Consider the following 17,824-nt stretch of genomic DNA (forward strand, 5'->3'; position numbering starts at 1 on the left):
GCGGACAAACTTCACACGAGCCTCGCGCCAGTCCCAGCTAGTGAGCTAGCTAAGTAGCAAGCTCCACATAATGGGAGACAATTTGAATGTTGTGGACCGGATTTTGGCGAAGCCATTTGATAGTCTTTCTTACGAAGAAGCCATGGCTGCTGTCATGGCTTCAGCTCTCAATGGTTTGCAGGCCAAAGTTAAAGCAATAGCCCCCAGTGCAATGTTTGTGCATTGCTATGCACACAGACTGAATCTGGTTCTGTCTCAGGGGGCTAAATGCTTATCTGAGTGCAGAATATTTTTTTGCATCACTCTCTGGCTTTGCCACATTTTTCCTCAAAATCCACAAAGACGATGTCTTAAAGACAATGTCTTTTCTTGAGTCTGCAGGCTGCTCAAGGTTGCCCAGAAATGCCCCTACTCGGTGGAATTTCACATCACGGATAGCGAGCACTGTGGCAAACAATTATGATGCCCTCCTGCAAACTTTTAAGATGATCATTGCAGATAAGTCCATGAATGATGACACATTAGACTGTGCCAATTTCTTTGTGTTTGTTATTGCAGTAGTCATTAAAACCGGAAATTAGTTCTTGAAATAGCTGTTGTGAGTTAATTTGTGGGATTGTGGGTGTTCTGGATGAAGTTAGTGTTTTCATGGGTGGTGGGGCGGAGGTGGTGGCCATGTTAGTGTGGGCGCGGGGGGTTTCGCCCGGGGAGTAAATCACTCTACGAAGTGATCCACTGCATAAGCCTAACGTATTTCCACATATACATTATGTTAAACTAGGGAAATGACAAACATGTAATGTAAATCCAATGGCTTTATGACTTATGAATAATTCTAAAATGATCAGTACTTCTGTAAATTTTAAACATTACTGTAAACTGAAAATCAAAAACATTTTTATTTATTTAATAACCTCTCCCATTGCCCATCTGCCCTATGTTCATGAGCCACTGGGGCCACAGCTCACACTTTGGGGGAGGGGCCTACCAAAAAGAAAACAGTGGATTTTTGGATCCATTTGGTGCATCAACATTCACCAAATTTTAATGGCTCATTCAAAGTTTGTTTTTATGTTTGTTTGCTTTTTGGTGAGCTACACATTTCTACAATTTACACTTTGTGTGTGTGTGTTTGGGTCCGCAGCTCATATATTGGCAAAGAGGTGGCGTATGGGTGAAACTGTTCATGACCTAGGCATGACAACTGAATGGTTCTCGCTTCCTCTGCTAGGGCACACACTGGCACAGCTGGGCAGAAATTGGTCCATTTTGGAGTTTAACATCACACACAGGAAGTAGGCCCTCTGTCTTACCCCTCACTCACACTGCCTCCGGTGTTACCGTTGAGTACGGATGTGGGACCTGCAGAGAATCCAAGTCATTAAAAAGATACAAACTTCTCTCAGTGGCCACGGAGCTCTGCGACTGCGGTTACTGAGACCCTGCGGATTTTTCCGCAAGACGTCTATCCTTGCGGGCTGCCAGAGCACTCCGCCTCAAAACAGCGAGCATAGTCTCTGGACCTGTTGCCAGAGTTGGCCGCAGCTCCATACAGCAGACGGGGGCGATGTGAGTGGCCCGCTGCGGCGTTTACAGAGCCCGCAACTCGGTAAACACATCAGAGGCAGTAAGAGCAAGGCCTTACTGACACTTGTGTTAAGTGCAGTTTTTCTTTGGCAAGTTGAAGCATAAGTTTTCATTAGTACTTGAAGTGACCAGTATTTAAATCTGTAAAAAAAACAAAAAAACAAAACAAAGACAAATGCATGACTTTTCAGATCCATTTATATGAGTTGATACAGTACTGCAGAGGCATTGTGTTGCGTACAAACACACCCACATGGATCAATTAAGACATTTTACAGGATTTCAGTAAATCTTATTGATACAAAATGCGCCACTGACCACTGCCACATGAGATGATACCACTCTATGGATTGCAAACAATATTTGGTGTGCAGTATGCCTTGAGCTCACAAACATTTCAATGCAGGCTAAAGCATGGACAGAGTATTTTAACAACAAATTAAATGGCTTTACTACCAATAAATACAAGTATAAAAACATTTTGATAATTTTCATTGTCAGATAAAGAAAATTCATAAAATACCAAAGGCACACAACTTAATCCGCTTTGGCAGTCCAGGATCACCAACAAAATAAAATAAAATAAAAACACCTTTAAAAATGTGGCAACAGCCACCAATAGTAATGAGCCATAACAACAAAAATACTTAAATAACATAATACTAATTTATCATTAATGCTATAACATTATCCAGTCAAGTTTTCCTATGATTAGATTTTCTGCTACCTAACAGATATGCACCAGGTATTTCCAGTTTTGGCAGTTAAAGTTCCATTTTTGATGCTTTCTATTGCTTTATTTATTCATTTTACTTCCAATGTCAGTCCAGCATTTTGGACCTCCCCTGCTTTGGTCAAGATTGAAATAGTGTTGCTTTCGGGTCAGCTCTTGATGTACTTATCTTAGTAAAAAATTATCTTGATGCTTGCCATTTGCCCTATTCCAATTTTAATATCTGAGAACTGACATTTGGAAGATGTAGATAAATGGTAGAAAATCTCAGATGAGCTTCTCTGGCCCACAGAGGTACCAAATCAGGGGAAATGTGAGATTACACCAATTTGACCGCATCTGGAGATAAGTTTTAATACTTCAAGGAAGGAAGTACTTTCTGCCATAACATAAAGCAGTATAAAGTTTCTTATATTTTGGAAAATCAAAAACAGAAGCATAATAAAACAAAATACTAACATAGTATAATTTTCCTCACTGTAAATCCAGTTGAAAATAAAATGCAACACAAAAAGGCAATAAAATGCAATATAACACGCAGCTGGCTTTTCATCTGAACGAATACCCAGGGCCGTTCCTTCACACAAGCAGACCACTGAAACATTCAACTTGTGTTCCACTTTGTACTGCAGGGAGCACACTCCATGAACTTCCCTTTGACATTTTGGATGATGTTAATTAGTATTCTGTATTTCTTGGCTGCCGTGTAAAGTGTAGTATTGTCTAATGTCACAATGAACCCACACTAACCATGAACACAAACTAAATCAACAGCCTCCAACACTTCTTTATAAACTCAGAAACAAAAACAGAACAACATCAAGTTAAAGCCAATGTGGGGATGATTTCATTCACCACTGAGGATTCCCAACTCATGGAATTATCCATCACGCTCACATTACTCCAGTCCGGTTTATTACGCTAAATAATTTCAAAGCGTCACCACATCTTTGGTATTTAAAAACAACTTCCCCTCTGTCTTTCCTACTCACTTACTTCACTTTCACTATTCTACATTACAGTTCCTTCAACAACAAAAAAAATCTAACTCCTTGACCTTTCCTGGTTTTTACAGGAAACACCTCTTTAATCTAAGCACTGCTTCATGCATTCACATTTTTCCTTCCTTGACCTACTAATCACTACGTGCCACCTCCCTCTTACTCGCCAATGAAAACAAAAGCTGGCTAATTGTGCTTGGTTACACTCTTCAAGTATACACAGCTGGAGGGCTAAGTACAGACCGCAGGTTCCTACCTGTGCCATGTCAGGCTGGTGTTGACAGATATCTCGACCATCAACAATTCTCTAGCCCTTTGTCTGTGGAATTTGCAGTGTCATCAGGCTAAAATGCACCTACTTATTACCGAGCCCCTTTAAAAAGCTTTGAGTAATATAACTAGCAGCCCAACAGTGAAGATTACTCTGAACCTCTTTGGTTAAAAACCATCACATTCAAGTCTAACTGGAGAGTTTATCATACTTTATACAGCCTTGAAAATGTAAACACCCCCCCCCCCCCCCCCCCCACCAAAATAAAAATCAAATTAAAGAGAGCGAGGCACATTCCACACCTGTGAGATGTTGTCTGAACCATCTCCCAAAATGCCCCAATAAGTAAGCCCTTCCAGAACAGTATGACAACAAATCTACGAATCGTATGTTCATCCAATCCCCAAATACAACAAACTGACAAAGAACACAGGTCTAAAATAAATCTGCATGATTCAGCTTGTGGAAAGAAAAATAGGGGACATGATGACAGCATAGCGGTTTGTAGCATTACCATAATAATATAGCAATATATTGCATTTAAATGAGTGTTTTCAAAACTCTTAAAATATAGACAGTTATTGGTTAAAACTACAACCTGATAAATCTGATAAGAAATAGTAAAATCATCACGTTGCCACTTTTATGGCTAACAGTGGAAAGTATTTTGGTTAACAAGCTGGTTCTTCTAACAGTTGTTCTATTAGCCATTCAAACGCGTTAAAAAATTTTTTTTTGGGGGGGGGGGGGGATAAATAAGTTTACATCTAACATTTGAAAGGATCTTAAAATGGATCTCAACACACTAACAGATAAAAAATACCCCATAGACACTGAGGTTATGCATCCTAAAAACACATTTCCAGGTCTCAGAAACAAATCATCTGTGCTTGTCACTTTAAATGGAAAGGAGCAGCTGTTGGCCACACGCCTTTCCTGAATGAGAGGGGGCACTGCTCCATGTCTCCCACAAAGCATGGCGTTATCTGAATATTCATACTAGCTTAATACAGTAAGCAAAAAGCAGCACATCAAAATCTGTAGGGCGTCCAAATACGCAATAGGCATTTCATAGTAGTCAGAATGGTACCCTGATGATCTACTACCTCCACATTGTGCAAACACTACACTACACTATCCCATGAGGCAGTTGGAGCCTGGTAATTGAAGAAGCCCAACTTCTCAAGAAAATTCAAAGATGATAATAGGCATACATGAAAACTGTAGTAGTGTTCATGGCAGAGGTGGGACGAAGTCACCAGCAAGTCATTCTCAAGTCAGAAATCGGCAAGTCTCAAGTCATAATGGCCAATTGTTTGCAAGCTGACTTGAGACTTGCCGATTCATGGCTTGACAATGACTTGACAGTGACTTCGTCCCACCTCTGGTTCATGGGGCTGTAGCGTTATTAATTTAAGTATCAGAAACCACCTGGAAAGTATGCCAATGAAAACTAGAAACTCTTGCAACATACTTTGGTATATGTATCTGTTAACGGCTGGGTTAAGTTCCTTCGGCATGTCCCTTTTTTCCCCACTCTGTCACCACAGCAGATCGGAGATGGAGCTGCTTGTTGATAAAGCACAAGTTTTACTCTGGATATCCTTCCTGACACAACTCCACCTTACATGGAGAATGGGCAGGGATGGCCTTGAACTGGGAACCTTATGCTCTGGAAAAAAAGCACAATAAGTATTCAGTTCAAATCCCCATCAGACTGTTAAATCACTAGGGGTCCTTAATCTCCAAGTTGCTCCCTCCCGGTGTGCAGCTGAGCGCCTCGCATGGCAGCACCCTGGCATCGGTGTTTTGAGTGTGTCTGAGAATGGGCGAATGTGAAACATCACTGTAAAGCTCTTTGAGCATAAAAGCACTATATAAATGCAGTCTATTTAGCACTTATTATATTTGGATACAGGGTGCATGTCATACACACTACAAATAGGCAGGTCTTACTCGTAGAGCAAAAAATAGTTCAGATACGGACCTTGGTTATGTATGTCTGAGGTCCAAACAACCTATTTCAGGCCAAAATAGCAGGGTAGTTTCTAAATGCATAAGCATGAAATTGTGAGGCTTTGAGGACATCAGACATGAAGACCAACCATACTCAGCTGTCAAAGACTAAAAAATAAATAAATAAACTGCCAGAAGAATACATCCACATTTGATGTAGCTCAAATGCACGGAGAAGATGGTAAGTCTCAGTTCCAAGTTCTGTATTCCCAAGTAACGTGAATACAGCCATAGATATTAAGTACCATCTAAACCCCAACAAGTAAAACTAGTCAGCTGTGTGTTGAAGGCCCTGGGTCTCTCCACATTCACAAAAAACTTCAAAAACAGCACAACTGGTGACAGGTTGTCCTGGCTTTTCCCTCCACTTTAAGGAAATGACATACATAATTTTTATTATGGATCAAAAAAGGCACTTCCTACATACATCCCTAATATCATGCACATACACAGGACATATGCTTTTATGAAGCTATACTTGTCTGTGTGTTGTACATGCGCAGACATAGTTATATATGTTGAGTATACAGTATGTTTCTCATAATCGAGTTTTGTAATTATATATGTCAATTCCACACAAAGAATTGGAGACCAAGAGTTTTTGGACTCTTCCAGTAACAAGCACCCACCAGTTAAAAAAAATAAAAGCCACATAAATATTAATAAATAATCAGCAATGTCAGTTGTTTGAAACAGGACCCTGGTTTGTTGCTGTTTTCTTAAGGAAGTAAAGATCACAAAAGCATGCGCTCTGTGTGAGTTTTAAGGTGCTTTTGTAAACTCAAAATGGGTGGTATTGGTGAAGAGCAAACCAGGTTCTGGTTGCCGCATTTGTGATTCTAACTCGCCTTCTTGCTGAATATGTAAACATGTTGAATAAAGCAAAGTCTAAGGGCAGGCCACATAAGCAGACTGGGTGGCATTGTCTTGTGCCAGCAGATCGTTCTTTCCTGTTCTTTCGCATGTTCTCATAACCCTGAATTTCCTCTGGCCAGAGAAGTGCACCTAAGTGTGCACATGGGGGTACACGTATATCATTTCCATCTAGGTTTCAGGCCAATTTAAAAACCACAACATCCCAAATGGTGTATCCCAGTAACACACTGGTCGTTTATGCCACCCAGTTATATGTGAACACACACACACACACGCACACACACACGCACACACACACACACACTTCACTCTACTTCTCTCTCGGCCACCCATCTGTTAAGCGAGGTTGCTGCTGATGTCCAGGGCTTGCTGATACACCTGAGTCATGTCCTCCAGGTCCCCCAATAAGGAGAAGCTGCTGTTGTCTCCTGGGGAGCTGTTTGTTTTGGGGCACCGGCTGAACTTGGGTGCCTGGAGTGGTTGTGCTGCCTGTAGGCCTTTGAAGTTGGCAAGCTGCAGCAGGTTTTCAGCCGACACACAGGCCCTGATGTTTGGGCGGAGGTGGGGAGTGGAGGAATGCCACTCAGCCCCACTGAGGGAGCTGGGGGACAAGGACAGGACAGAGCTGTCCTCTCCTACTATGCTAGAAGGTCGACTCTGACTACGAGATAGACCAGAGTCAGCTGGAGGAGGAGGGTCGCCAAGGACACCAGCCACTGCTGCCGCTGACGGGAGCCCACTGTAGGTCGAGTATTTGCCATTTCGCTTTAAGATGCCCTTTCTTCCCATAACTCTCTTGGGTGGTGAGGTGGCTAGCAATGATATACTGGCTCCCCCTAAAAGCTCGCATGACTCACTACGCTCTGGAGAGGAGTAGTACCCAGATTCACGTTGTTGGTTGTTCTTCAGGATGCCTTTCTTTGGCAGGGAGGGAACCATCTTAGCTGGCGAGCCTCCTCCCAGGGCTGGCTCCTCATCCTCTCCATCTGGACTAGATCCCCCCTCTCCCCCTTCAATTTGCTGAGCCAGTGCTCCCTCGCTCAACTCAACCTCCCCCAGGCAGGCAGACTGGTGCTCCTCTGTAAGCCTGGTCTTCAAGATACCCTTTGGTCTTTTCAGACCTGGCTTGTCTTCTGCTCCACAGTGGGTCTCACCTGCATCACCATTTTCTTTCTTGGATTTTTTTGGCCTCTGACGCAGCAGTTGGGGCACAGCTGCAGCTTTGGCTCCAGAACCACGTGGCTCAGTGCGGTTTTGCCAATCAATGAAGCGGGCAAGCATGGGTGAGCCTCCGTGGTCACGTTGGGTCTCGCAGTCACACACACTGTTCTTCCAGCCCCAGTTCACCCACCAGTGGTTGGCTATATCTTCCACTGTGGCACGACGCTCAGGGTTCACCATCAACATCCAACGGATCAGCCCACGAGCATCTAGCAGGAAAAACACAACGTGTAAAACTTTGTATGTTATACAGCTAAAAGGGTGTCATGTTTTGTTCACATCACATACACTATGAGAAATGTTTATTTGTTGCCCAAGGTCTTTGGTTTGATTTCCTCCAAATTTTCTTTGTGGATGAACTTCACATCAAAAAGGCTCTGCTTTGACAAAGGTCTAGATCACTGGGGTCAAAGGTTAATATAGATGGATTCTGGAATTGCTAAAGGCAAGGTCAAACTTTGCATCACTACTCTTAGCTTCATATTAGAGTAGAGCGGAGAAGGATTTTCTTTCACCAAAACAGATCAAATCCAGGCTTGAATCTCAAATGTACCTTCTGGCAATTTGTAGCTAAACTTTCAGGTCTTCTTTTTAAGAAAATCCTCCTCTATACCACTTCATCATGAAGCTGTATAACTGGTGAGGCAAAATGCAGAATTTTCACTGTACACCATTTCTCCAATCACAGCCACATAAGCCTATAACATGTTCTGGGTTGTCTGGTTGTCTTGGTGGCTTTCCTCACTTTTTTGAGAGGTCTACTCCATGCAGATTTACCACAGAGTGCCATACTATTTGTATTTCTTCATAATTGGTGCAAATAAAGTCCAAGACAAATTCAGTGGCAGCTTTACCATCAGACAGCCTTGTCCACAACAACCACTTGTTAAAGGGGACAATAAACTGTATTAAGAACTGGGGTATGTAAACTTGTGATCAGGGTCATTTGATTAGTTTCTGTTGTCATTATGATTTAAAAAGAGTAAATATTTGTTTGACAATAAATGGCTTCACCCAACCACTAACCATGACTGAAAAAAGGCTTTTGTGTTATCATTCATGTTCTCTGAGAAATGGCCAGAAAACAAAAATTCTACCAGGGTATGTAAACTTTTGAGCACAACTGTAATAAGAAATGTTGTTGTCTAAACACAATGGTCCAGTGTGTGTTCAAAGATTCACAAAATCTGAAGACATTCAAACCTATGCGGACATGTGTGCAGTACCTGAGGACTGTGTGGGCTCCTTGTACTCCCCGTTGCTAATTTGGCGAATAAGGTTCTTGTGGTCTCCCCCATCAAATGGCATCGCCCCATAGACCAAGGTATATAGCAGCACCCCCAGAGCCCAGCTGTCCACCTGATAAAAAAAACAATGTAAAAGAAGGGTCACAAACATTTCTATTCCACAAAATTCATCCAGAGAGAGAGAAATTGCAAAAGGTATGAGATGTATATAACATGTATATATATATATACAGAAACACAACATGTGACCCCCCCCCACCCAATTAAGTGTGTAAGATGTAAGGTTTTGCAATATGATGATGTCATCTGTAATACTGTGAGAAATCTTGGAGTCATTTTTGATCAGGATATGTCATTCAAAGCGCATATTAAACAAATATGTAGGACTGCTTTTTTGCATTTACGCAATATCTCTAAAATCAGAAAGGTCTTGTCTCAGAGTGATGCTGAAAAACTAATTCATGCATTTATTTCCTCTAGGCTGGACTATTGTAATTCATTATTATCAGGTTGTCCTAAAAGTTCCCTAAAAAGCCTTCAGTTAATTCAAAATGCTGCAGCTAGAGTACTGACGGGGACTAGAAGGAGAGAGCATATCTCACCCATATTGGCCTCTCTTCATTGGCTTCCTGTTAATTCTAGAATAGAATTTAAAATTCTTCTTCTTACTTATAAGGTTTTGAATAATCAGGTCCCATCTTATCTTAGGGACCTCGTAGTACCATATCACCCCAATAGAGCGCTTCGCTCTCAGACTGCAGGCTTACTTGTAGTTCCTAGGGTTTGTAAGAGTAGAATGGGAGGCAGAGCCTTCAGCTTTCAGGCTCCTCTCCTGTGGAACCAGCTCCCAATTCAGATCAGGGAGACAGACACCCTCTCTACTTTTAAGATTAGGCTTAAAACTTTCCTTTTTGCTAAAGCTTATAGTTAGGGCTGGATCAGGTGACCCTGAACCATCCCTTAGTTATGCTGCTATAGACGTAGACTGCTGGGGGGTTCCCATGATGCACTGTTTCTTTCTCTTTTTGCTCTGTATGCACCACTCTGCATTTAATCATTAGTGATCGATCTCTGCTCCCCTCCACAGCATGTCTTTTTCTTGGTTCTCTCCCTCAGCCCCAACCAGTCCCAGCAGAAGACTGCCCCTCCCTGAGCCTGGTTCTGCTGGAGGTTTCTTCCTGTTAAAAGGGAGTTTTTCCTTCCCACTGTAGCCAAGTGCTTGCTCACAGGGGGTCGTTTTGACCGTTGGGGTTTTACATAATTGTTGTATGGCCTTGCCTTACAATATAAGGCGCCTTGGGGCAACTGTTTGTTGTGATTTGGCGCTATATAAAAAAATTGATTGATTGATTGATTGATTGATCTACACTGGCCTTGCTTTGATTAGTGATTTGTGGCATAAAAAGGAAGCAGCTCAGATGTCCTTAAAGTGTATCTCATTCAGAAATGAAATGCGAAATGAGCTGACTATTCTAAATAAATAAAGAATTATCAAAAAATTGATGTATTGCATTTCATTTTTGGTGCCATATAATTTCTAAACGAGGAATTTATCCAGATTTCATCTGCTGTGGATAAATGCTCAAACATGGAGCTGTCATAAAAGTCAACACCATGCTAAGCTAAGCTGATGCAAGCAGGACACCAGCGAGTCTCGTCGAGGAAGCTGCATCTGGGATCACAGAGAGTCTGACAGAACGTGACGACAAATTACCGCTGTTAACAGGAGAGCTGTGACGTAGACCTGCTACTAGCCATTTGTGTTATCTGTGTGTGCACTGTGCTGTGCTAAGCCGCAGGGAGCCTCGGCAAGTCTGGTGGAAGAATGCCATTTACTTGTGGCCAGCGCCACACAGCAGAACAATAATTCTACATGGCTCTGTGTGCCAACACAGCAGGAGTGAGATCAGCAACATCATTTTCAGGGTTTGTATTTATTATTATTCATTATCACTTTACCGGGGTGTTGCTGCGCCGGTATCATAGATTTACGTCGACGCTATCTGGCTATACCCACCCGCTGTGCGTAAACAAATGACCTTATAGCACGCAGCCCAAGAACTGTCTGCAGAGGGGGGGAAAAAAAACTAACAAACCAAAAAAAAAAAAACTGTCCGTAGAGGAAAACATAAAGGCGAGAAGTGTGTGTTGGTCCCAATATGGATATTCTGGATGATTTTCTCACGAATAGTACGACAATGAACAGCACCCAAAGCAGCCAGCTTGATGAGGACGCACTGCCGAATTTGGAGAGCAGCGCGCGCCAGGCGACACGACAAAAGTTAAAGTGAGCAAACTTTTTATGTACACGTTATGTGTTGTGTATCTCAGTAAAGTGATAATAATGCAAATAACATGCTGTTGTGGTGCGGTATGCATTTTCTGAGTCCCTCCGTCCATGCCGTCGCCCAAAATGGCAGCTATTTGGCCTCGTCTAACTCGGGTGAATAGCTGCCATTTTGGGCGTGAACGTCGGGCCTCTGAAAATGCATACCGCCCTCCAAAAGCATGTCATTGTATTATTCTTATGGAGACGTATGCAATATGTTTTTCCCAATACACCGCCGGTTACAAAGAGGCAGAGATGGACATATGTTGACCGCAAAATACAAGAATTTGACTTTGACTGTAACTGGACACAGGCGGAGTAACTTTCAGGCAGCTACAAATCAGTGCCTGATGTTACGTCATGATTATGGATCAATATAGCTGTCAACCTGCTGTGCATTTTTCAGACACAATCTGGCTTATTTTACTTTTTTCAGATTTATTAGTGCCTGCACAAGTTAAAGAGTTGGAAGAAATTATTTATAATCTGGTATATAAATTTTTAAAAGAGAATGTTGACTGAAGTGAGATATGCTCTAACTTCAGAACAAAGCTTTCCTTCTTGGATGATGTTAACATGAATAAACACTACAATTATAACTACTGATATTCACACCAATATGAAAAATATCACAGCCAGTAATCTTGTGCAAAACATTACCAAATAGATAAAACTGCTCTCTCTCTCTGTATACACCCTCTCTTGCCTGCTCTCTCAGGCAGAAGCGAGCACTTTCTTTCTACCAACATAAAGTGGCTTTCTAAGTATGACATTACATAAGACTGTGTCTCGGGTATGAGGAGGTGCAGATCCATGGTGAACTGTGGGGCTGGAGGAGGTAATGAATCCAGCAGAAGCGGCAGATTAGCTAAGAGACATCGTCTAGGAAGAGGAAATCAAATCAGGCCAGTTAAGGACCAAGTGATCTTCCTCTAAAGCTCTGAACTGACATCAATAACCATAGTTTTACTAGCATCTGTTCCTTCTGAACAGCAAGACAGGACACACACTATTGTTGTATTCTATTTTGGTTGCCTGTGTTTGCTGTAATTTGTGGTTTCACTTCAACCGTTTCTATAATTTAGATTGAAATTGAACTGCTGTAGTTTTTAGCACTCTTGAGCAAATTATAGTGAATTACAGTAAATTGAGTAGTTGGATTTGAATATCTAAAAATGATACTTTTTCTCCCGCCATTGCTTTGTTTTATGGAACTGATGCAATTCAGAGACAACGCCCTTCTGACTGACTCTGGAATTGCCAGATAAGTAGCTTTGCGCAGACTTTTTCACTGTTTCTTTCGCCAAAACAATTTTGTTTGACCCTGACTTTGACCGCAAGCACTCTGAGGCTGTGGAGCTCATTCCAATCCCATTAAGTTTCAGAGAGACGGAGCAAAAACTATCCTCCAGTTCCTCACTTCAAAGGAATCGGGTATGGGAAGAAAGGGAGGACAGGGGAGGGAAATGGACAGTATTTGGGCTGGCCTACTGTAGACTTGCAGGAGAGACATTTCCTGGACTGGAGCAAAGGAGTAATCCCATTTTGCAAACCAAAGAAAAATTTCACTCCTGCAGTGAGTGCCCTGTCACATTTGTGTGACAAGTAGTGTGAAGATGTAGATTTTCACCAAGTTGTACAGATTTTTCTGCTGAAAGTGAGTTGATTAGTGCCGTCTTATTTTTCTTCCTTTAAAGTCTTGCAGTATTATTAAATCAGTAAATACTGAAAGAGTTTTTGATTTTCAATTGAGGACTCATCGGCAGAAGTATCACAGCCACATGAGTCCACTTTTCCTCATGTTTGTCATATTCTAGAAACCACGGTTGTTTCAAGTCTGGAATCTTGTTGCTGTTGTACTTCATGCTGCTGTGAGACCTGCTGCCAGTGTGCTGAGTGAGCTCACCAACAGCTCACTTTTACAAGCTTGCCTTGTTTGTTTGTTTTTTGTACCATCAGAGAGGACATATGTGTGGATGAGTCAGGAAGAAGAAACGATTCAGGAACTATAGAGTAAAACAAACTACGTTTGGTGAAACGCAACTACAAAGTTAAGAGTTTCTAAAAACAATTTTTGTTCCTGAAATAGACCAATAAGATAAATGAATGCAAGTTGCTTAGAGTACAAGAGAATTCCTGGTAAAATACATCAAACTGAACAACAGTGCTCTGAGAGTTCAATATCACCCGCCGGCCAATGCTGCTTTGGTACAAGTGCTTGCTACATTCTGATAACACTTCAAGGAATTATGCCCAGTTTCTCGAAATTCCTCTTAAAAATGGGAAAGGAGTTGATTTCAGAATGCAGGCACCAACTCATGAAACTGGCAGTCTACACTAATTAAGGGCCATAACTCTGCCAAAATGTGTCAATCTTGTTCAAAATTACAATATAAATGGACTGCATTTATATAGCACTTTTCCATCTGCATCAGATGCTCAAAGCGCTTTATGGCCCAGTCACACGGCACTTAACGAAGGGCAACAAAGCCCTAAAAAAAAAAAAAAAAGAAAAAATCTGGACTTTCGTAGGCATCATTTAGCATTCACTCAGCTTCACTGCTGCAGTGGTCGCTGCGTCAGGATTTTTAAACTGTCAAAAAATTTGAACGAAGGGCAACGAAAACCTCAATTCATCGGTATTTCGTTTTGCTGTCGTTCTTGACTTTTTTTTTTTTTTAATTGTTTGCTTAGTTTTTGTAACGTTAGTGTTTAGTTTGACTTCGTTCGACCAGGTGAATGTTTTCACACAGTGCAAAAGCCATTTCTGAGTGCTGCTGCTGTGTTCATGTACTGTCAAACATTTCAGGGCAAACTCAGTCTGTTTGCTTGTTTTTTTTTTTTATCTGGGTGGGGGATCAGCTTTAATGGGCTCAGGCACCTTATATAGTCCAGAATTAATCTTTTGTGTGGATACAATTAATGACTTTGCTACAAGCAACTGCTGAATTTGAAACAACAAAAAAGTTGTGTAATGTCTAATGATACTTGAATGCAGCAGCGGCAGCAGCAGCAGCTCCTGCGTGATCCCTCTTTTGTTCTGGACAAGGAACCAGAGCAGGTGGGTCCAACGACGTGTGCACAGATCTCAATAGCTTCTCTTTGCAGTTTCTCCAGGACTCAGGCGCTATGAGCTCCGTCCCAGTGCTGAGTCCTGGAACTCAGCGATGCAGACGCACACTGCTCCAGCTGTGGCTCCAGGTGCATTTCATTTAAAGCTTTGAGATCAACGTTAGCTTCGGTTTTGTTTAGTTCCTCTTTCGTCCCTTTTGTGCTCTTGCTTCGCAAAGTGTTCGGTGATAAAGCTCTTTCGTCCACCTTTTCTCAACGAATTGTGACATTTACCTTTTTTTCCCTTCATTCAGGAATCGTTGTTTGCCATATGACTGGGCCATTACAGATCAATACCTCACATTCACCCTGATGTCAGGCTGCTGCCATGCAAGGCGCCCATTACACACCGGGAGCAACTAGGGCAGAGAGGGTGCAGGTTTTCACTGCAGCCACTGACTTCAGCGGGTGTTTTTCTGATGAACTCATCCCACCTGCTCAAAGTGATGTTAATCAGTGAAATCACCTGCTGAAGTCAGTGGCTGCAACGAAAACCTGCACCCTCTCGGCCCTTTCTGGAATACTTTGGACACCAGTGAACTAGGGGATTCAGGACCTTGCCCAAGGATTTGTACCGAGTTACATGAAATTCCTACTGAAAATGTGACAGGACCTGATTTCAGTACGCATATAACTTTTATTTAGGAACATACGGAAAAACAGCCAGACACAGACATACCTACAACATAATCCCCCTTTGGCCAGTGGGGGATAAAAACTGAGAAAAATCATGTGTAAGGACTTTAACAAAAATAAATTTGTATGTTGGACTCATGCATAGACTGCAGAGCAGGAAGTTCAGTGGATACAAGGGTCAGCCATCTGCCGAATATTATGTACAGTCATGAAAGTGACCCGAGGGGGAAAAAGAATACTTGAAAGTTTTGGCAAGGGCCAAAGGCTCGAAGCCCCTGGCGTGGGGTCTGGGGTTTTTCTCCCAGAAGAACTAGAAATCTCAGATGCATTGTGGTGCATTTTCAGGTCTATTTACCAATCAAATAAATAAATAAATAAATAATCTCAAATTATTTTTTTTTGTTGGGTCAGGTCAATTTTTCCAGCCCAGAGAAGAGTCTTTTCACACAACTTGTATCTTCACGATAAAAGTTGTGTGAAAAAAAAAGTTGTGTGAAAAAGGATGACAAGACTATAATACACAATCTGTCACATGAATTACAATATGGTATTATTACTATTTGATAAGGCCACATATTTGCATTGGACTGTTACTGTTCTTGCTCCACAACGTTTGACTTCAGCAATTTGTGTTTTTGAACAACTGATATTGTCTTAAAATAAACTAAAGTAAAATTAGATACAAATAAAGCTACATCTACTGTTCAACTAAAGTAAAATTAGATACAAATAAAGCTACATCTACTGTTCATTAAGTCACCAATATAATTTAGTTCTCAGGAACACTGATTTGGGTTTAAATTAGATTCTTATTCACTTCTATAAATGGAAAATGCAATAACAGATTTTTCCATCCAGTGCTGACGTCATCATTTCTGGGATACTCACAACTTAAGTGTTGTGCAAAACGATGCACAAACATTTTCACATCAATATCGGACTTCTACGAGCATGTTAGATATTTATATTTTCCTCCACATTAATATTTCATGCCCACGTAACAGAAGAAACCATAAAAGGCAGATTAAGCAGGCTAACATATCAAGTTATACGCATAACACCAACTGACAACAAATTCCATCCAAAATGTGACATAATAAAGACTTACCAGGAGTGTTAGCTTTACGTATAAATGATTTAAAAAAAAAAAAAAAAAAAAAAACTCAGGACAGCGTTTTGGTTCTGTTGGATCTCAGATCAGGACATGAAAATGTGAGACTTAATATCTACTGTGACATCTCATCAGAGGCATTTCTAAACAATTTTACAAATACAAACGTCGTGAAGACAGACCACAGACTAAATCACACGCGGGCCAGGAAAACAAAAATAACCCAGAAACAACTACTACTACTTCTTCCAAGTTTATTGGTGGTTTGCAAACCAACACGGTGCATTACCGCTGGAAATGTTCACCACATAAGTAAAAACCTGGATTTCCGGGAATTCACGGAAAACTTCCATCATTGTATGCAGGACCCACTTTTGCCACCACAACAGCTGTGACTTGACAAGGAATGCACTCCACATAGACCTCTGAGGGTGTGCTGTGGTATATGGGACCAAGAGGTTAACAGCAGATAGTTCTGTTTGATTGGAACACATGGGCCAGCCTTCACTCCCCATACGCATAAATGAGCCTTGGCCATCCTTAATCCTGTCACCAGTTTTCCTTCCTTGGATCACTTCTGGTAGGTACTGACCACTACAGACTGGGAACATCCCAAAAGAACGGCAGTTTTGGAGATGCTCTGACCAGTCACAATTTGGCCCTTGTAAAAGTCACTCAAACCTTTCTGCATCCAACACATCAACTGTAAGGACCAAGCACTACCTTTGTTTATATAAAAAAAAGTTGTTAAAGTTGTTAAAAAAATGTTAATTTGCTGCCTAATGTATCCCACATATTGACAGGTGCCATTGTAACAAGATAAATGTTATTCACTTCACCTGTCAGTGGTCACAATCTTATGGCTGATTGGTGTATGTACACCTGCGTTTCAATCCCAGTCCTGTCTGTGGCCTTGAACAAGACATTTCATATGCACTGTCCCAGTCCACCCAGGTGTAAATAGATACCAGCTAGAGAAGTAACCTGCAACAGATTTCCCTCCCATCCAGGGGGAGCTGTAGACTCATCAACTTCACCCTTCGGAATCAGGAGATAAACACCAGCACCAAGGGTCTTAAGGGGCTTTCACAGTGGTGCATTCGTACAGCTGCTCATTACAGCGTATCATCTATGCTTTAATGAGCAGCTCTCCGCCCACTTCACGTGGAGTTTTTTCTCAATACGTAGCAGTATGTTGAGGGCTACGCGCGTAGGACGGAAGAAATTAAACCTGTTTAATTTTCTACGGCATACAGCACAGCATGGAGCCTCCACAGGAGTCCACGCAGCGCCGTGCTACTGTCCGCTATTGTGAGCCCGCCCAAGCTGCAATACGGACTGTGCGCAACTTCACATCTGCCTGTTGTTCTTCTGGAGCTATAAATACTGCGAGATTGTTGCTTCACTATACTGGATGAGGACTGTTTCAGTGTCGCATTATTTCATAAAACCGCTCTCTCTCTCTCTCTCACACACACACACACACACACACACAGAGAGGGAGAGCGAGCATGCGCGCGCAAGAGAGCACTGTTATAAGGAGACTCAGATTCCTCTAAATAAAATCTCTCTCACTCAGAGAGAGATTTTAAATAGTCACAGCTGTGATTATAGAGAGACAGAAAGAGGTTTTATTCAGAGGAGTGAGTCTCCTTAAGGCTCATAAAGGCGCTCTGTCGTGCGCG

At 41.8% G+C, this 17,824-nt stretch overlaps 1 protein-coding gene across 1 annotated transcript in view; it reads right to left on the bottom strand.

Moving 5' to 3' along the window:
• Positions 1-1,767: 1,767 nt before the first annotated feature.
• The window catches only part of nuak1b (NUAK family, SNF1-like kinase, 1b), a 45,293-nt gene continuing 29,236 nt past the window's right edge, over positions 1,768-17,824 (bottom strand). Inside the window, exons 6-7 of the mRNA XM_034176079.1 lie at positions 8,932-9,064; positions 1,768-7,914 (exon numbers count right to left, since the gene is read on the bottom strand). Of these exons, the coding sequence (XP_034031970.1) occupies positions 6,821-7,914; positions 8,932-9,064 (1,227 nt within the window). The 3' untranslated portion in view covers positions 1,768-6,820. The remainder of the gene's footprint in view (positions 7,915-8,931; positions 9,065-17,824) is intronic.

The sequence above is a fragment of the Thalassophryne amazonica genome, chromosome 8 (assembly GCF_902500255.1).
Source record: "Thalassophryne amazonica chromosome 8, fThaAma1.1, whole genome shotgun sequence".
NCBI classification, from domain to species: Eukaryota; Metazoa; Chordata; class Actinopteri; order Batrachoidiformes; family Batrachoididae; genus Thalassophryne; species Thalassophryne amazonica.